The sequence below is a fragment of the Typopeltis vanoorti genome, chromosome 22 (assembly GCF_054136105.1).
Source record: "Typopeltis vanoorti isolate ZY-2024b chromosome 22, IOZ_Tvanoo_1.0, whole genome shotgun sequence".
Lineage (NCBI taxonomy): Eukaryota > Metazoa > Arthropoda > Arachnida > Uropygi > Thelyphonidae > Typopeltis > Typopeltis vanoorti.
Window position 1 is genome coordinate 23,047,828 of NC_143570.1, and position 20,801 is coordinate 23,068,628.

At 34.6% G+C, this 20,801-nt stretch overlaps 1 protein-coding gene across 1 annotated transcript in view; it reads right to left on the reverse strand.

Moving 5' to 3' along the window:
• The window catches only part of LOC150094211 (pre-mRNA-splicing factor SYF2), a 64,997-nt gene that overhangs the window by 19,994 nt on the left and 24,202 nt on the right, over positions 1–20,801 (reverse strand). Inside the window, exons 3-4 of the mRNA XM_090412001.1 lie at positions 17,439–17,556; positions 8,072–8,162 (exon numbers count right to left, since the gene is read on the reverse strand). Coding sequence (XP_090268127.1) covers positions 8,072–8,162; positions 17,439–17,556 — 209 coding nt within the window. The remainder of the gene's footprint in view (positions 1–8,071; positions 8,163–17,438; positions 17,557–20,801) is intronic.

The window sequence follows — 20,801 nt, forward strand, 5'->3', positions numbered from 1 at the left end:
ATCAGAAATGATTAAGGTGATATGAACACTGAAGATAAATATATTCTAGATGTCTAGAGTAATTATTTTGAAAGATTGCTAAATAAAACAAGCAATGACAGTAGTAGAAAATTATCAAGAGGAATGAAAACAGGAGTACATATCAATACTTGAGGTAGAAAAAATGATAATGGAAAAAAGGTAGGGAAAATTTGGAGAAAAGAGCAAAGCTAATAATAATGGCAAATACCTGTTGGATTTCTCCTCAGGACATGGACTGGTTATTACTAACACCATGTTCCAACATAAAAATGTGCACAAATTCACATGGAGAGAAGAGGCAAGGAATAAGAAAAGTCTCGTTGACTATGTTATTGTTGATAGTGATGTTTTCTCATTGGTGCAGGACACCAGAGTGTACAGAGGATTTGAAATGGGAAGTGATCACTATTTAGTCTTGAGCAGGATAAAATTGAATTTCATATTGAAAACAATAACATGTAAGAAAGTTTTAAAGCGAATAAAAGTTGAGCAGCTCTCAGATGTGAACTGTGGATTAAAATATACAAAGATTATTGAAGAAAAAATGAAAGAGTTTGAGAACAGGAACCAAACCTTGGAGATTCAGTGGCAAGCCTTGAAGAAAACCCCTGATTGATTCAGCCAGAGAGGTATGCAGGGAGGTTGTCTGCAAGGATAAAAAAATCAGAACTCCATGGTGGACACAGGAAGTTAAAGAGGCAGTGAAGGAAAAGAAGAAAACATATCAAAAGTTGTTGTCAAATAAATCAGCTTGTGCTCTTAGAGAATACAGAGACAAATGCAAGAATGCTAAACACTGTGTAAAGCTAGCTAACAAAAGTCATGGGAGGACTTGGGAAAAAGATATCCTTGAAGTATGGAGTAATTACTACGAAAAATTCCTAAACGAAACAAGCAGTGATACCAGAGTGGTAAAAAACACTGACCGGGCATGCAGTCAGGAATGCATATCCATACTTGAAGTAGAAAAAGCAATCAAAGGCTTGAAATGTGGAAAGGCAGCAGGAGTAGATGATATTCGACCAGAAATGCTGCAGTATGGTGGTATAAAAGTCTTACGGTGGTTGCACTGCACAATTCAGAAAGCCTGGACAGAGGGACGAATTCCCAATGATTGGAGTAGAGCTCTCATAGTACCCATATATAAAAAGGGAAATTAAACTGAATGTGAGAATTACAGAGGTATTTCCCTACTGAGTGTTCCTGGCAAGATCTATACAAGTATACTTGAGAAACGGTTGAGAAGAATTGTGGAAGAAAAGCTTGGTGAAGAACAAGCTGTATTCAGGCCAAATAGAAGCTGTCCGGAACAGATCTTCACTTTACGACAAACAGTTGAGAAAGCATGGGAATATAACAAAGATCTGTATTTAAGTTTTGTCGATTTGGAAAAGGCATATGACAAGGTGCCGTGAGAGAACTATTCAATACGCTACATTTATATGGTGTCACTGGGGGATTATATCAAGCAATACTTAGTCTTTATTTGAGTTGTAAATCAGCAGTTAGAATTGAAGGAAGTACAGGAAGATGGTTTAATGTTGAGTCTGGTGCGAAACAAGGATGTACATTATCCCCTCTGTTATTCATTATCTATATGGATCACATTATGAAGGAAAATGGTATTAAACATGATATCAGAATTGGTGATGTTAATGTCAGCTCTTTGCTTTATGCGGATGATGTTATACTTCTAAATAAATCCACTAAAAGTCTGCAAGATTCTCTGACTAAATTGAATAGCTGTTGTAATAGATATGGTATGAAGGTCAGCAATAAAAAGACAATGAAAATAGGCAGAATCATTGAAAATGTCAACTGGTTATGAATGGAGAACATGTGGAACAAGTAAAACATTTCAGCTACTTAGGCACAATTTTTAGTGAAGATGGTAAATTAAATATTGAAATAGACAACAGAATCAGCAAAGCTGTTATATTGTGAAGTCAATTGAATAAATTCATACGGAATAAGAGATAAATTAGTCGGAACACTAAATTAGCTGTATACATGACATTGTTCAAACCAGTTTTAACTTATGGATATGAGAGCTGGGTTAGAAGTAAAACACTTGACCAAAGACTAGAGACCACAGATATGAGAGTCCTGAGAAAGGATTATAGGGATGAACAGATAGCATCAATGGCAATATCATATTAAAAACGAGGATATTAGGAAAGAACTTGACATTGTCAGCATCAAGGAATGCATTAGCAGAGCTAATCTCAGGTGGCATGGTCACTTAAACAGAAAGGGCGAGGAAAGATTACCAAAACAAGTGTTCTCTGCCAGGTTGTCAGCAAAACGACCCAGTGGAAAGCCAAGATATAGGTGGATTGATACGGTACAAAGTGCCTTAGAAGATAGAAATATAAGATCTGATAATGTTGGAGACTTGACAAGTAACAGACTGATTTGGAGGAAAATTGTAGACAGGAAGTTAGTAATGGTGTAATTTTTTTCATGTATACTGGTGTAATTTTTTTCATGTATACTATCATATCCTGTACACCCCTTGAGGGTACATGGCAGGAATTTGATGATGGTGATGGTGAAACAAGCAATGAGAGAACAGTGTTAAAAAATAATCAACAGGCATACAGTCAGGAATACATATCCATACTTGAAGTAGAAAAAGCCATCAAATGTTTGAAATGTGGAAAGGCAGCAGAAGTAGATGATATTCGTGTATGGTGGTATAAAAGTCTTACAGTGGTTGCACTGCATAGTACAGAAAGCCTGGACAGAGGGACGAATTCCCAATAATTGGAGTAGAGCTCTAATATATAAAACCCATATATAAAAAGGGAAATAAAACTGAATGTGAGAATTACAGAGGTATTTCCCTACTGAGTGTTCCTTGCAAGATCTATGCAAGTATATCTTGAGAAACGATTGAGAAGAATTGTGGAAGAAAAGCTTGGTGAAGAATAAGCTGGATTCAGGCCAAATAGAGGCTGTCCGGATCAGATCTTCACTTTACGACAAATAGTTGAGAAAGCATGGGAATATAACAAAGATCTGCATTTAAGTTTCGTCGATCTGGAAAAGGCATATGACAAGGTGCCAAGAGAGAAGCTATTCAATACGCTACAATTATATGGTGTCAATGGGGCATTATATCAAGCAATACTTAGTCTTTATTTGAGTTGTAAGTCAGCAGTTAGAATTGAAGGAAGTACAGGAAGTTGTTTAATGTTAAATCTGATGTGAGACAAGGATGTACATTATCCCCTCTGTTATTCATTATCTATATGGATCACATTATGAAGGAAAGTGGTATTAAACATTATATCAGAATTGGAGATGTTAATGTCAGCTCTTTGCTTCATGCGGATGATGTTATACTTCTAAATAAATCCACTACAAGTTTTCAAGATTCCCTGACTAAATTGAATAACTGTTGTAATAGATATGGTATGAAGGGCAGCATTAAAAAGACAAAGACAATGATAATAGGTAGAATTGCTGAAAATGTCAACTGTGTTGTGAATGGGGAATCTGTGGAACAAGTAAACCATTTCAGCTACTCATGCACGATTTTTACTGAAGATGGTAAATTAAATATGAAAATAGACAACAGAATCAAGAAAACTGGTATGGTAGGAAGTGAAATGAATTAATTCATATGGAATAAGAGAGAAATTAGTCGGAACACTAAATTAGGTGTATACAAGACAGTGTTCAAATCAGTTTTAACTTATGGATCTGAGAGCTGGGTCAGAAGTAAAACATTTGACCAAAGACTAGAGACTGTAGATACGAGAGTCCTGAGAAAGATTATAGGCGTGAACAGATGACATCAATGGCAATATCATATTAAAAACGAGGATATTAGGAAAGAACTTGACATTGTCAGTATCCAGGAATGCGTTAGCAGAGCTAATCTCAGATGGTATGATCATTTCAATAGAATGGGCGAGGAAAGATTAGCAAAACAAGTGTTCTCTGCCAAGTTGACAGGAAAACGACCCAGAGGAAGACCAAGATATAGGTGGATCAATTCCGTGCAAAGTGCCTTAGATGATAGAAATATAAGATCTGATAATGTTGGAGTCTTGACAAGTAACAGACTGATTTGGTGGAAAATTGTAGATAGGAAGTTACTAATGATGTAAATTTTTCATGTAGTACTATCATATCCTGAGGGTACACCCCTTGAGGGTACATTGTATTATATATTATTTTTTATATGATAATTCCTCCCATGAAAAGTTGGAACCTATAGTACATGCTTTAATCGTTTTTATTTTAGTTAATTCCGTGTTCAATAATTATCACATCCATCTAATGTTGAAATATTTTTATACTCTTTTTTTCATACAGTAGCAAACAAATTAATCTGAACAAGTCAAATTTTAGTGAAGTTTTGGGTTTTGGTTTCTGTGTACTATTTTTGATTTTGGTTCACTATTTTGGTTGGGTGCTGCATGTTTTAACTACTTTAACTGTCTCTATGATGTTTATTAATAGTGTTGTGTATTTTTAATAGTATAAACAAATTGACATTCGTAGTGTTTAATTCATTTTGTGTGGCTATAAAATGGATACATTTCCAAGAAAGCATTCAAAAATATGTACTGTTTCTCAGTACACATCCATGACTCAAAGACAAATTACCAATTGAGTGTGGTGTTGGTTTGGGTACTGTTAATACGATTTTAAAGAGATTTAGAGAAACAGGCACCTTTTCTCCTGATAGAACAGCTAAATATGGGCAAAAAAGGAAAATTACACTGTAAAATTCGATGTAGCTTAGAATTTTACAAGCGCTTTTACATCGATTTTTACAGAGGTCTCATTAAAACGTTTGTGTTGTAAAAATAAACTTTGTGTGAAAAATGTATATAGTCCGATGAGAAATTAACCTACTTAAATATAGTAAACAAAGATTGGCTAAAACTAGTAACAAAAAGAGAAAATGCTGTGTTACTGGAAACTGTATGTTATTGTTCTAAGTTAACCTGCTGAAATGTAGTAAACAAAGAATGTTTATATTAAGTAACAACAAGAGAAATTGCTGTGTCACTGGAAACTGTATGTCACTGTTTTAACTAAGTGCTCTGGAAACCTTTGTTCACAAGCTCTGTGTGCCAACAGTCCAGGTCATTGTTAAAAAGGTCAGCGCAGATCAAACAAGGTTCCGCTGCCTGACAAATCAGATTTTGAAGTGCGCTTGAGATAACAAAATGGTCAGCTTTAATATCAGATCAAGGAGTCGCAATGAATTCTTCGGGGGGTCTCAACCCTTCGTGCAAGGTCCCGGAGACAGAAAAATAAAAAGGCATTGAGGAAAACAAGGATATCGGCAGTCAGAATTAGAGGACATGATTACACACCACGGTCATGCCAGAGGTCAGAGAGCGGAGAGAATGAAGAGAGAATCGCCGATAGATATACCGGAGACAGCCTAGATCGAATGACGATGCAGCGGGAGGTCAATCGAAGCCAGTAACCACAGAGCGAACTTCAGCGCTGAAAAACTTGCACTTCCACTTGGATGAGATTGCATGTGCTCCGTTCGTTGAAACCTCTTGACCAAGCTATCGAGTACCTAAAGTTTGTATTCCAAACCCTGCCACCATCCTGATGAGTCGCCAGTAAAGCGAGACACTGTGGAAAAAATCCAGGGCCTGAAAGGAAGAAAAGTTTAGGAAAGCTAGTGCAGAACCTTGAATGAGTGTGCGACTCAGATGACAGAGCCTATGTGAGTCTGTTTCATTTTATACTATGTATTTCTATTATGTAATCTAGGAAGAATAATTTAGATGGACTGATATGATTTAAAGCACTAGGTATAAGAAATGTCTATAAGAAAGCCTTTTGGTTTGTTTGTAATTGGAATACAATTGTGAGATAACTTGGCATAACAAGTTAATTTCTTTATAAGTAGTTTAGTTTTAATCAATGAGCAGAGAAGTAAAAATGAATATTTATGCTGTATAGGTTGTTTAGAATTGCAAGGGGAAGTTTTTTTTTCTGCTGAATATTTATTTAATGCTGAATTTTAGCAGATAGGTAGAGAGAGTAACCTCCCTATCATTTAACTGATGTAATTTTGTCTTGAGTGTAAATAAATGTGTTTATTATTAGTCAATAGAGCGCCGCCTGATCTTTTGCTTACAATGCACTGTTCCTAAATAAACTCGAACTTGAGAGAGGGAAACAAATAAGGCATTAGAAGCGTAATTTAAGTGCTTGTAGACCACGACTGTTTATGCTATTTTATTTGAAGGAATATATGCTAGAGAGAGATCTACCAGCCGTAGTACTGAGTCTTGCCTAGAAAGGAATACTGGTCGCAAAGTCAAAACAAATAAATTTTCCAGTATTCTTAGGTATACGACAAGTAATGCAAAAGGTGGAACAGATTTTTGTACGAAAGAATGAGCCACTAAGGAGACAACATAATAAAGTAGTAATAATATAAAGAGGCAAATATATAGAATAAAGCTTAAAATATGAAAATAGAGCCTCCTTTACAACACCTACTCAAGATCATTTACCAGCTAGGAAAAGCAAAATGAATCCAAGATTGTCTGCTGTAGATTTAGAGACTTGGTAGCTAGTGGGATTAATGTTTCTGACATGATAGTCTGTCGAAGATTGTTGGAAGCAGGGAGGACCTACAGATCAAAAAAGAAACAACTGTTGATGAAGGCTATACAGAAAAAGTGGTTCCAGTGGATAAAAGTGTCCAAAGATTGGACTGCTGAGAAGTGGAAACAGGTTATATTCTCAGATGAGAGCTATTTCTTTGTCCAAGGAGAGCAAGTACCCAACGTTCGCAAATCAGGCTAAGAAGACTTCTCCCACACACCTTCAACAAACTCCTAAACACCCAGCTAAAATGTTCTGGGGGTTGTTTTACAAATGACAGTCCAGGATCACATCTGCCTGCTGACGGTATGATGAAAAGTGACAATACATAAAAAATTGGAATTTTTTTTCCAATAACTGCTAGATGCATACCAAAAACTTTGATTTGGCACTGCACAAAGTTCACACCAGATGGTTAAAGTGAATTTTTTGTAAATTTCACCATGATGCAAGAGTGGTCCCACAGATCCAGAAAGGCAAGGAACTCATCTTCCAATAGGATCTTGCTCCATGCCACACTTCAAAAAAAGTGAGAGTTCCTCAAAAAATCACAACATCCAACTGCTTGAGTGGCCAGGTAACACTCTTACCAATAACCCAATAAAAAATTTGTAGGCTATAGTGAAAAAGACTTGAAAAATTAAATTGTGATACAAAGGATAACTTAATACAATCCATTACAAAAGTATGTTTTTGAGATGCAGAAATAACAAAAATGTGTTCTACGTTGGGAGAGTCTGTGTGTACGTGAATTAATGACCTTATTAGGAATAGAGGAGAACATATAAATTATTAGGTAAAGGAGTTTTCTTGCAAAATTTAAATTTTTTTCTTTAAAATTTGGGTGTTCGGATTAATTTGTTCACTACTGTATCTATTTGTGAAACATACTTCTAAATTACTATGAGCTGCATAATGGTTTGCATGATGTTTAAATATAAGTGCTCTAAATATATAATATGGAAATAATATTATCTAAATATCTAGATAATGTTAAATAACTACCTAGGTGCACACCAAAAACTTTGATTTGGCACTGCACAACAAGTTCACTTGAACCATATGGTTAAAGTGAATTTTTTGTAAATTTCACCATGATGAAAGTTGAATTCACATGTGTGTGTGAAGACGCACACACCATACAAAGTAATTTTGTTTACTGTTGAGTATGAGAGATTTGATGTAATGTTTCAATAATGTGATGATGTCAAGAACAAAACAGGAACAATTCTTAGCTACATGGTATGGTGATATGGTTGCCACTATTTCCAAATATTCAGTATATATTCAGTATTGAAGTTCAACTTATGCAATAAATAATCTTTTGAATTAGGTGTTTGTGGTGGGAGGGATTAAATAAAGAACATTTTAGTATGCTTGTGCACTGAGTAGCTAGCATATCTTTTTTTTTTTTTTTAATATAAAACAATCAGAATGTGAATAAACATACATTTGATCTCTAAGTGAATTATATTCTTCCAAATCTGGCTTAATCTTCTTAGCAAGGCGTTGATATTGGTGTACAGTAGCTGCTTCATAGTCTAAAACAAATATTTAAATAATTAATGCCCAAAATATGATGTGCAACATGCTTCAACTTAATTTCTTAAAATCAGTAACTTTATATATTTTTATGATGAGTTTCTATTATTAACAAAACATGAAAAAAATATATTAAGCAAAGATAAAGTTTTAATTTCCTCATGAAAAGAAAGCTCAAATCTCATAAATATATTTATTCAGAAATTATTCAAAACAAAACTTACTTTTTCCTTAAGTAACAAAGCTGGCCTAAATGAACTTACTGCATATTTTTGGAATAAGAGAAGTTAAGAAATCTGAGATAATATCTTTTGTGATTCTGCAGTTTGGAAACTACAGTTCTGATATAAGAAAGGAAAATTTAGCTCCAATGTTCACTGAGAACAGGGTGTTTCACAGTAAAAAAAAAAAAAGTCCTATATTGAGACACAGTTATAACCACTGCAGTAGTACACATAAGTATTCTGCTGTGGTGTATCCTTTTAGAGTTGCCTTAAATGTAGCTGCTTAGAAACTAAGCCTGGTACTGTTAGAACAATCATCCATATTAGTTGCATTTGTCATATGCTCTCCAATTGATTTGTCTGTTTTAGAGAAGGTAAAAACGAAAATCTGGGAAGGAAAACTTTGGCATCTCTACATGAGACCCGTTAACACATCTGCAGTTGAAAAGTTATTATAAACGTTCCTGTATCTTAACAAAACTGGAATCCAAGCCTCTCCAACAAAAGGAGTTCATCACTACTGATTGAACTATGAATTATATATTACTTAAAAGTCCTTTAAAAGTCTCTCTATAATAAGGAAACGATCAGTTGAAAAGAAAATATTTTCAACAGCAAAATATTAATTCCAGCTATTTTTAATTAAGATCAAATTGATGTATCTATACTATAAAAATATTAAATTAATAGATGAGATAATCTTAAGAGATACCCACTGACCAACCTACTAATTTCCATTATATATTTCCATCATTATAACAATGATGCAGGTGGAAATTAGTATGTTAAGTAGTTAGTAGTCATGAATATCGCCCTTTGGGGATGCAGCAGAGGAGTGGTGAACCAGCTGCATTAATATACCAGTAACCCCTCATTAGGAGGGGACTCAACCAATCCTGGATGGATGAGAAGGATAGGATAGTTGCTTCTGCAGGTATGCAATAACACCTGTTAATCTTTAATCATGATGCATCAAATACCTTCAAATATCACAAATTAATATGTTTAATTGCGCATCATGAAATATATCTACATTCTCTCTATCTATTCTCCACTTTAAGAAATATGCTGTAACAACTGTCACAGAATGGATCTTTTTACCTGACACATTAGCACAGTTTTTCCAAGAAAGGATGAAGAAAGTGAGATGCATTTATACACAAGATAGAAAGAGAGAATAAGAAGCAAGCCATTTTGGTATAAGAAATATTCCTGCCAACACCAAACAATATGGCTTTTCTACCAACAATTCTATCTGCATTATTTGTCTAGCCAAGAAATATAATGCAAAATAGATTCATTCCAGTAAGCCTCATCCAAAGGTAGGTTCTGAGCACAAACATAATACAATCAATCCAAATTAAATGACACTAACATTTATGCTATAGGCAGATATGTAGATCTCAGAACATTCAGTTTCAAAATTTTTTTTTACTTTTCTTTTCCCCCTGTATCTCTTTTATTTCTTCCATTTCTTTAACTTCCTTTTATTATTTCTTATAAGGTGATTTGGGAAGATAAGTGTGTCTGAGTGGTATAAGAAAGAAGTTTACTTCTAAAGATGATAATGCTTTTATATAGAGTTACAGTCAGAGTGAAAGCAGTTACTCTCTAGTGTTCAAAATAACAGTCATCCAATAAAAATAAAATAAAAATAATAAATATAATTTTTTGTGGGAAGTTTATTTTTCACTTGGTTAGACTATAATAAATTTAGTTTAATCCTTTATCCAAGTGCAAGCAAACAAAGTTTGCACCTGAAAATATCTTCAGGACTGGAGTAAGGTAGCGCAACACCTTACCCCAGTAATATATATAATATATTACATATTAGGATAACCAAGTAATTTTATAAACTTGGTTTTTTTTTAACTCCTAATCCCAAGTATGCAAACAATTAAGTTTGCGCCTGAAACAAAGTTCAAGTCTAAAGATGGTACAACACCAGGGCAATTCATTGTAAAGGTGGATAAAGCTCTGATCACTATTCTTAGTATTTTCCCATAATGTAAAGCACATCTCACTAGAAGATGTATACTGCAATGCATTATGGGTGGGGTCACTACCCAGACCAGTTTCAACCTTCTTTTTTTGAGGTCTCCTCAGTGAGTAGCTAGACCCTAAATACCAAGGTTTTAGTTATACGGAGCCTTATCAACTTTACCTATAGAAGTTGCAACAAAGTGTTTTTATTTTTAATAAAAATCTCTGGAGGAGATATAGATGTAATAAAATTTTTAACTTGGGGATATCGTATATTAGGATAACCAAGTAATTTTATAAACTTGGTTTTTTTTTTACATCTATATCTCCTGCAGAGATTTTTATTAAAAATAAAAACACCTTGTTGCAACTTCTATAGGTAAAGTTGATAAGGCTCCGTATTAGTGAGTAGCTAGACCCTAAAACCTTGGTATTTAGGGTCTAGCTGCTCACTGATTAGACCTCAAAAAAGGTTGAAACCGGGCTGGGTAGTGACCCCACCCATAATGCATTGCAGTATACATCTTCTAGTGAGATGTGCTTTACATTATAGGAAAATACTAAGAATAGTGATCAGAGCTTTACCCACCTTTACAATGAGTTGCCCTGAAAACTGGTAGGCTATATTATAAGTTTGTTTTTATGGTCAGCATTAAATAAAATTGTATTTCAAATACACAACATTTCATAAACAAAATTAAAAACATTACACTCAATGACCAAGATTTATTAGTCAGCTTTGACATAACTTCCCTTTTCACCAATGTCCCGATCAATGATACTATCTTGTTCCTACAGAACATATTTCCACATGACATCACAGCCCTCTTTGCCCACGTACTCCGCTCTGGATATTTCGTGTGGCAAAACAATTTTTACCTTCAAAAAGAGGGTACAGCCATGAGCTCACCCCCAATAGCTAACTTTTATATGGAAGACTTTGAGCAACGAGCTCTAGAGTCAGCGTGCCTAAAGCCCAAAATTAAGCTCAGATACGTCGACGATATTTTTGCCATTTGGCCCAACAGCCGCAAAGCACTAAATACATTCCTTAGCCACCTGAACAAACAACACAAACGTATCCAATTCACCACTGAAATAGAAAAAAATAACTCTCTTCCATTCCTAGACACACGCATCATATGTCTTCCCTCAGGCTGTCTCTCCTTCTCAGTCTACCACAAACCTACACACACAGGCCAGTACATACCCAAAAATTGTTATCACCATCCAACGCATCACATGTCTTCCCTCAGGCTGTCTCTCCTTCTCAGTCTACCACAAACCTACACACACAGGCCAGTACATACCCAAAAATTGTTATCACCATCCAACGCAAAAACTAAGTGTCATAAGCACCCTTAAATACAGAGCTCAAACTATTTGTTCAAATAAACAAGCTCTAAACCAGGAATACAAGATCATCAACCATACATTTATAAAAAATGGATTGAGTAAAAAAACTATTCACAAGATCTACTAGTATCTCCACAGAGATACTAGTAAAAACAAAAAAGATTTCAAGAATGCTATTGCCGTACCTTAGAGGCATTTCCGAAAAAGTAGACAAAACCCTACACAAAACATCAAAACCACCTTTAAACCCCTGACAAAATTAAGACACCTACTTAGTTCTTCCAAAGATCCTCATCCACATCTAGCCAGGGGTATACAAAATACAATGCACATGTAACCTACCATACCCTAGGGGAAACAGTGCGAACCATATGAATTAGGAAGGACGAACACAAATGACACATTAAATACCTCCATTTTGGAAAAAACAGCCTTTCTGACCACAAACTCCAAATGTACCACACAATTGATTGGAAAGGTACCAAGTCCCTACACCGGACCAAAACCTGGTTCGAGAGAAAATTTAAAAAAAGCATGTGAAATGCTCAAACATAATCCAAATCTGAACAAAAATGATGGCCTAACCATTCCAAGAATGTGGAGGACCCATTTCCAACCTTTATAGCAACCAGAAGCCAAAGAAAAATCCCACTACAAGAAGACTTGGTGAAGTGTTTTTTTTTTTTTCCCCTTAACTTTCAATATCAACTTGAACTGAACAAGTCCAGAAAAAAATCGTAGTATAACAATCTGAACTGTACAAATCCAGAAGAATCTTAGTACAGGAGGACTTTAGCAGAGTTTATTGTAATTTTCTATTTATTTTATTTATTTATTTTTTTAATTTATTTTTATTTTTTTTAATCACTAGAGGTCAGGCTAAGAAAAAGATTAATTAACAGCATAGATTTAATTTACCTTTATAGAGTGCAAGAGCATGTAGCTTGGTTTCCTATACACATGTATCTTTCTGATGATGACCTCAATACAGGGGCCAAAACGTCAAGTGTTATTCTATTAATAATAAGCAAAATAATCATTTCAACACGTGTGTTTTGTGAATTCGTAAATATGAATAATTTACGAATTCGTAAATATGTAAATATGAACATTTACATATTTACGAATTCCTAAATTCGTAAATATGAATAACGCCCTACTAATATTTTCCATTATTCCGATAATTTAGAGAGAAGAATAGTAGAATCTAAAGAAATCGTTTTCATTCCTATACATCTCAATAACAACCCAAGTTATAACCTGTCTGACTGTCACTGCGCTACAATACAATATTGGCATACATGAGATTGCGAGCGCACGCGTATGCCCAACAATAAAGTCAGAGAGAGAGAGAGAATGTTTTTTAAACACACAAATGTTAATGCATTAACATTGAAATGCATATGCTAACCTTTTCTTGTACTGTTTAGAGTTATTTCCTTTACGGTTCTTACTGGTTGTTTCTTTTATTTTTTTTTTTTGCACCTGAAGAAATCTGTTAAAGACGAAATGCCATTAAAATTTGTTTTATTTCTTATCTCGGTTTCCCAGTCATTTAATACTAATAAACATGTACCTCAACCGAGTAAATCAGTCTTCTAACATATATATATATATATATATATATATATATATATATATATATATATATAATGTCATAATATAATCAATAATATAATATATAACAGTTATAAAGATATATAAAAGTATATCATCTTGAAAATGAATAAAAATTTGCAATAAGGTAACTATAGTGACTGCTAGTATGTTTTTCTTTTCTTTTTTAAAACTGATCTCATATGCAAGAGGTCAAGGGACCTATAGGAACATCAGTGCCATGGATGAGGTGCAAATGAGAAACTTTATTGATGTTTTTTTTTTTTTTTGAAGAGTTGCAGATTGTAGTTGTTTGGGAATATTTCTTGAGGAAGGCTGTTCCAGAGGACAGAAGTGGACAGGATAAAAGAGGATGAATAGAAGCAGGTTAGTGTATTTGCAGTTGCACAGTAAAAGGGTGTTGGGCAGCTGCAGCTCTTGTACTAACAGGTGCAACAGAAAGTGGAAATATGATGGTGGCCAATTCACTGGAGCAATGACCATGAAAGTATCTATAGAATAGACACAGTGCTGAAACACTGCACCTGTGCGATAGATGCTGAAATGAGTCAGTAAAAGCGAGATCATCTATGAGCTTAATTGCACATCTCTGGATGGTATCAAGGATTTTAAGAGAAATTTTAGGTGCACCACCCTAAACATGCGAACAGTATTCTAAACATGGACGGATTTGTATATAGGGAAGAGTTGGATGGGTGTAAAACAGGCTCTTGAATGAAAAAAATGTCAAATTTCTTGGATGCTGAGGAAGCTATTGATGTGATGTGTTTAGCCAGGAAAGACTGGAGGTAAACGTTAGTCCAAAAGAGATCTGATCTTGTCTAGTGATTTGTGTATTACTGAGGATAGGTGAACAGATCTCTTTTGTGCAAGAAAGGGAAAGACTGTGTTTTGGTAGCATTGAACATAAGGTTATCCTTGCCCCACTGGAGGATAGTATGTAGATCAATGTTTAAGGCACTAGTTGTAGATGATCTTGTAGTCTGGGATGACAGAGTACTGCATGGTTTGTCAAATGAGTAGGATGAGTGGAGAGTATTTAATGTCTGCAAAGCAGCTGTGGATGGGATTAGTGGTTATTGTGAGTAGGTCATTTATGTACAGGAGAAAGAGAGCAGGTGGTGGGACAGAGCCTTGACCAGCAGTGGTGATGAAGCTCAAAGACAGGGAGCCATTTACCACAACTCACAAGGAATGACCAGATAGAAAGCTGGCTATCCAATTACAGAGAGTGGATGGCAATTTGTTTAATTGCCATAATAGGCCTCGATGCAACATGCACATATGGTCGAAAGCTTTTCTCCGAACCTTTCCATGGTACGTGTCCGGTGGTGTGTGATGTAAGCTACAAGGTCAGCTGTGGATCATGAATGATGGAATCCATACTTGTGGTTGCTGATTATTCATGAGCCTCTAAGTAATGGAGGAATTGTCTATTGATGACTTTTTCTATTATTTTGGAGAGGACAAAGGCGATGGCAATTGGTCAGTAGTTTAAAGGTAGACTTCTATCACCCTTTTTTTGGAATAAGATGGATATTTGGTTGCTTCCATGCATTGGGATAAGTACCAGATATGTATAATAAATTATAGAGACAATGCAGGATGGGTGTTAGCTCTGGAGCACAATGATAGAGAATAATTGAGATGCCATCATGACTTTTAAGTATCCAAGTCATTTAGCAGCTTTCTGATGACTTTCTATCTAAGGAGCCATATGGTGCTTGGATGCCAGTATGGTAGGGAGTGATTTCCCTTGTTCATCTATGCAGGAGTTTGAGGAAAAAAGTGATACCAGGAGGACAGATTTATCTTTGAATGAAGTAACAGTGGTGGCATCACAATGAGACAGGGAAAAGTGTAGGAGAGCAGAAGTTGCATCTAATGGCCTTAGCAAATGACCAGAAGGTATGGCTTCCATTTAGACAAGGTAGAGGTTGAAGGAGGGGAATTCCGTGAGAGAGGAGACCTGTACAAGATTGTGGTCTGAGCTGCCAAGAGGAAAGCCAACGTCAAGTATATCTGGAAGGAGAACTCGTCAGAAAGAGTTCCAGAGTATTTGGAGAGTGAAGAGGGTTATCAGGGATTCATGTGGATAGATGTACAATTTGTGTTATGTCATTACTTATAGCAAAGACTTCTGCTTCTCGTCCTGCTTAGTAGGTGGTGTTGGAGTAGGGGAGCCAATTGGAACTGTGGATGTTGAGGTCACCTAGGAAGATGACCTCACTATTTGGATAGCTGGATTGCAGGTGGTCAAGTTTCATGGAAAGGAATGCAAAGAGATCTGAGTAGTTATTAGCATTTGGAGACCGTTGCAACCTTATTAAATAAGAGATCCACAAGAAGAAGATGATGTGGAAAGAATATCATGAGAATAAGAGTGAGAAGAGTTATGAAATATATAAATCTTAGGCCAGAAAACTAACAAGTATTGTGAGGAAAGCTAAATCGAAGTATGAAAAGAAATTGGCCATGCAAGCTAAAGGCAATCCAAAAGAATTTTATCGTTATGCCACAAGCAAAAGAAAGAATGAATATGAAAGAATAACTTTATTGATTGCAGATGGTATTTAAGTGTCAGAAGCTAATGAGAAAAGTCTGAGTAGCTGTAAATATTGATTTTATGGTAATCATAACATTTGGGAAAGAGAAGAAAAGGAAATGTGCATTCACACACACACACTCCTCCAACTAAACCAAATAAAGCAGAAATGGTGATAAGGTTAATGTTAAAAACTTTGTATTTCTAAAGGGAGAAAATAATTTAATCAACTATAACCTTAAGCTTTTGATCATATACAACTGTAAATATAACCATAATTTGCTCAGTGATATGGAAATTGACTTTCTTTTTAGGCAGTTTGATAAATTGCTTTTACATATCTCTCTATAATGGTTTAAAACTTTTTATCCTGCTGTTATTCCAGCTGAAATTTCATTATCAAGTTTATGGTTGTTTGTAATGATCTGTCCTAGATATTTGTACGAATTCACTACTTCACTCTCTACAACTAGTGTGTACTCCCAACAATAACCTATAGTAGTGAAACCTAAAGTCTGGCTAAAAAACACCTTGAGAAACTGAAAACAACACAAAGAAATATGGAAAGAGCCATTTTGGGAATAACCTGATTAGATTAAAAGGAAGCAAAGGTAATGGATATTGCCTTAGCAATTTATTTATTCGTATGGAGTTTCCTCCCTTTTTCTCCTCCTGTCCCTATTGGGGCAAGTTGAGCCCCCTCCCTCATGGGGGGATTAAGTATTTATGGCTGTAGATCCGTGTGTATTCACAGGACCAGTTTACCTGCTTGCGGGATGAAAAACACCAGATAAACTGGCGGAAAAAACCCTACTGCCTGCACCCAAGACCAGCTAACTTGGCTATGGCTGAGGAAGATCCTCAAATTCCTCACGTCTTCAACAGGAATCGAACCTGGGACACTCCTTCCCCAGTCATATGGTTGGGAAGCGCACACCCACTAGGCTAACTGTGCAGACATTGCCTTAGTAATAAAAGGCAACAAATGGAGCTGGGCTGGACATATGATGAGAATATCTGACAACAGATGGACAAAAAGAACAACAGAATGGACACTAAGAACTGGTTATCAAAAACCAGATAGACCAGGGGTAAGATGGGGCAATGAGATAACAAGATGTGGAAATTTATGGTGGAGAGATGCACAAGACCAGTTAAAATGGAAGAAGCAAGGAGAGGCATTCATTCAGCAGTGGACTGAAGAAAGCTGTTGATAATGACAGAAATTGCCTAACATAGGGAAAGAAGGTAGATGATATCTACAGTTAAGAACAGTAATGAATTGGTGGAAAAAGCATAACAAAAATGAAAAATTTGATACTGTGCAAATACTGGTTACAGATATTTTCAAGTCAACTAAGGACCAATATCAATGGCTAATATTGTTCTCTCCTCTTCCCACTATAGGATATGGAATAAACACAGTTCATCATCTGGCTCCAAACTTTAATCAACAATCTGCATATTGTATGAAGTACTGTATTATAATTAAACATATTATGATAAACTTCTAAAGACAGAACATTTATTACAATACAGGTTTGTAATACCTGAAAAACCCTGATCTGGATATTTCTTTTTTTTCTTTCTCTCCCATTTTTCAGCTTCTTCTGCACCAATATCTAATAACTTTAAGCGATCATAATCTTCACCTTTTGCAGAAGCTTCCTAGAAAGAAATTCAAAGTTGAGTTGAGATATAACTTTCAGGAACTAAAACTGAGTTATTCACTAATTCACATGCAAATCGATTACTAAATAACTGTCCTGTTTAGTCTAATAGACAAACTTAGGTGTTGAACGTTATTCATAACTTGTTTTAGCAGTATTAAAACACCAAACCAACTAAATTATAAAAAAAAAAGATGTTTATTAACTGACTTATATTCCGCTGGATTTCAAACCAGCAGATATCCTTTCACACAGGATTACATGGAAGGAAACTAATGTGCTTTATAGAAGTCATTTCATGCCAGAAAGATTATTTTTAGTCAGTCATGGCTATTGTTAATAAAAGTGATATTATTTATTTAATTAATATTAATCTTGTTTATAAAGATGATCTCTTTAATTAATATTAATCCTACCAGCTGCACCATTGTTTAAATATAGAATTTTTATTTATTTTATTTAATCTCTTTTTCTAAGAATTTTTTTTTTTCTTATTTCCGAGTGTATACCTATATACTGTATTGCACAAGGGTTCACTCCGATTAGTGCAATGACCTCTTTTTTACTATTTTTTTCAGAATCCAAAAAATCACTGACTCAAGACCAAAATACAAAATAAACACATTTAATAAAACACAAACACTTAATATATATATATAACTTCAAACAACTTTACATAACTATAACTACAGAATTAATTGGATCTAAGGCCTTTTGAAAATAAGCTTACACTTAAGACTACACTAAACACTTTGTTTTCACAATGACAAAATGTTCATAGCCAGTTTTTCTTTCTCTGTCAAGACCCTTTTCCAAAGATATAAGACTTTATTCTTCATTTTCATAGGATCCTTTCTCATCACTCATGTAGCACACATTAATTTTTTCTGACTCAGTTCTGTCTCCTTTCCAATAGAAATAATAGTTAGATTTGGCGTCCTAAGACAGATGAAACTTCCTAATCAGTGTTACCTCGAAACTTCCTTTAGAACATAAATAGCAATTTCTTCTTTTATTCACTAATGCTTATTGACAGTCTTAACTCTTCCACTTTAAAAATTCACAGTTCTATGATTCCCTTTTCGGAATCTACCAAAATTCTTCCAATTAGCATTTCCACAAATATTCCTTTTAAAACATCTATAGCAATATTTTCTTTTATTTACCAATACTTATTCCACTTTATTACTTCATAGTTCCATGATTTCTTTTTCGGAATATAATATTAATTTTCCTCCGGCTGTCACATAAAAAACTCCATTTCCTCCCGAATCTAAATATCTGCTGGCTTGTGTTCTAATTTCTTTCCGAATGCTCTCGTTTATTTCTGTTACTCTGGTACCGAATGCTCTCGTTTATTTCTGTTACTCTGATACCGAATGCTCTCCTTGTCAGCAGTCAATCACACATCAAACTTCTCGGTGAGCATATGCGCTCCATGAAAGTGGCGCAAGAAACTAGGTATAATGGCTGACACATTGTCTCCGTTAGTGACAAGAGAATGTCTTCATAAAACACAACTTAATATTTTAAAATACAATAAAATTGTTTAAAGTAACACAACTATTCAAATCCGGTAAGTATATAAATTTTTAACTGCTTTATATATCACTATGACAAAATAATTTCAATAACAGGCACATTGTAAGTGCCGATAATGCGTGTTATGAAACTAAAACTAATAAACATACTAACATAAACAATACATAAAAATATTCAGAATTTTAAATTATGATTATTTTTGACTTATATTTTGCTGGATTTCAAACCAGCAGATACCCTTTCACACAGGATTACATGGAAGGAAACTAATGTGCTTTATAAAAGTCATTCCATGCCAAAAATATTATTTTTAGTCAGCCATGGCTATGAAACAATCTCCTAACCTAAACAGGTATGGTTGCATTAATCTGCCAAAAATTTGGAAGACTGTAATCTAGATCACCTGATACACAGCTGTAATACTTCTTTTTTACAACATTAGAAGGTACTAAAATAGGACTTTAGATCTTTTGTCTGTTACAATTTTCAATTGTTTCACTCATCGTCATGTGTTTACTGAAACATGTAATGTGCTCTGAAGATGCTGGTTTGAAATCCAGCAAAATATAAGCCAATTAATAAAAAAATTTTTTTTTAAATATAATTTAGTTGGTTTCATGTTGTAATACCATTAAAATAAGTTATGTGTTCTATTTAGCAAATTATAACTATTTTTTTTGTACTTTTTTATTTTATTTTTTACTAGATAGAAAAGAAATAAAAATATAAAATTATATATAAAACCGATCAAAATAGTAAAAAAAAAAAAAAATCCTTAGCCCAACAACAGTACAAATGTAGTACAGATTTACAAATAAACCTTTCATGGGTAGAAGCCACAAAAAAAGTCTAAAAATCTTGTCAGTATGTGGGTGATACTTAAAAAGGGGGAAAAAATTAATTAATTTAAAAAAATAGTGAGTTTAAATATAACCCATCCAGCCAGAGTCCAGGAATAACTTTGTGTATAGTTCGCCCACCGATTTGAGGTCCCTTGAAACTACTGCGCATGTCAGAAAAAGGAGAATCCATTCCGATAATAGGGTAATCAGTCTGTCTTCTGGGAGGTAATAATAAACAAACTGAGTTTGTTTATTATTACAGGTCGGAAAATTTAGCTTTTCTTTTACGAACATTGTTGTTTTTAAAGTGTAACTATTTTGCTTGTATAACAGTTGGAAAAATGTACGTAGAGTGTTAATACGTGCAAATACTGCGTTCTACATAAAACAATGTCACTTCGCTCCATGATAAGTTTCCTTTTATTCTGGGACTTTTTAAAACAAAATCTGATTTCATGAAGTATTTTCCTTAAAGTTTCTCTTTTCCAAGGAAAATTAATTTTTTCTTAAAGCACAGGAATCAATTTCGGAACAGTTGGCACTCTTTTCTCGAATATGTAAAATTCATGAATAGCTCTTCTTATAACGTCTACATCAAAATCATTCAAAGCTACGGTTTCGATGGTTTTACTCTGGCGCTTTTTTTTTTTTTTTTTTTTTTTTTAGGAGATTTAAATTTTGGCTTACCTTCACCTTTTGATTCCCTACGAATTCTTTAACAGTCGACCCCGATACGCCTGCAATTGCACTTGCACGTTTTATGACTTGAGAAAGGGGAACAAGAAGACGGCCTTCTGACGATTCTTTTTCGCAGAATGTCAGCACATTATTCAATATTCTTTTGCAAGAGCTACTGAAG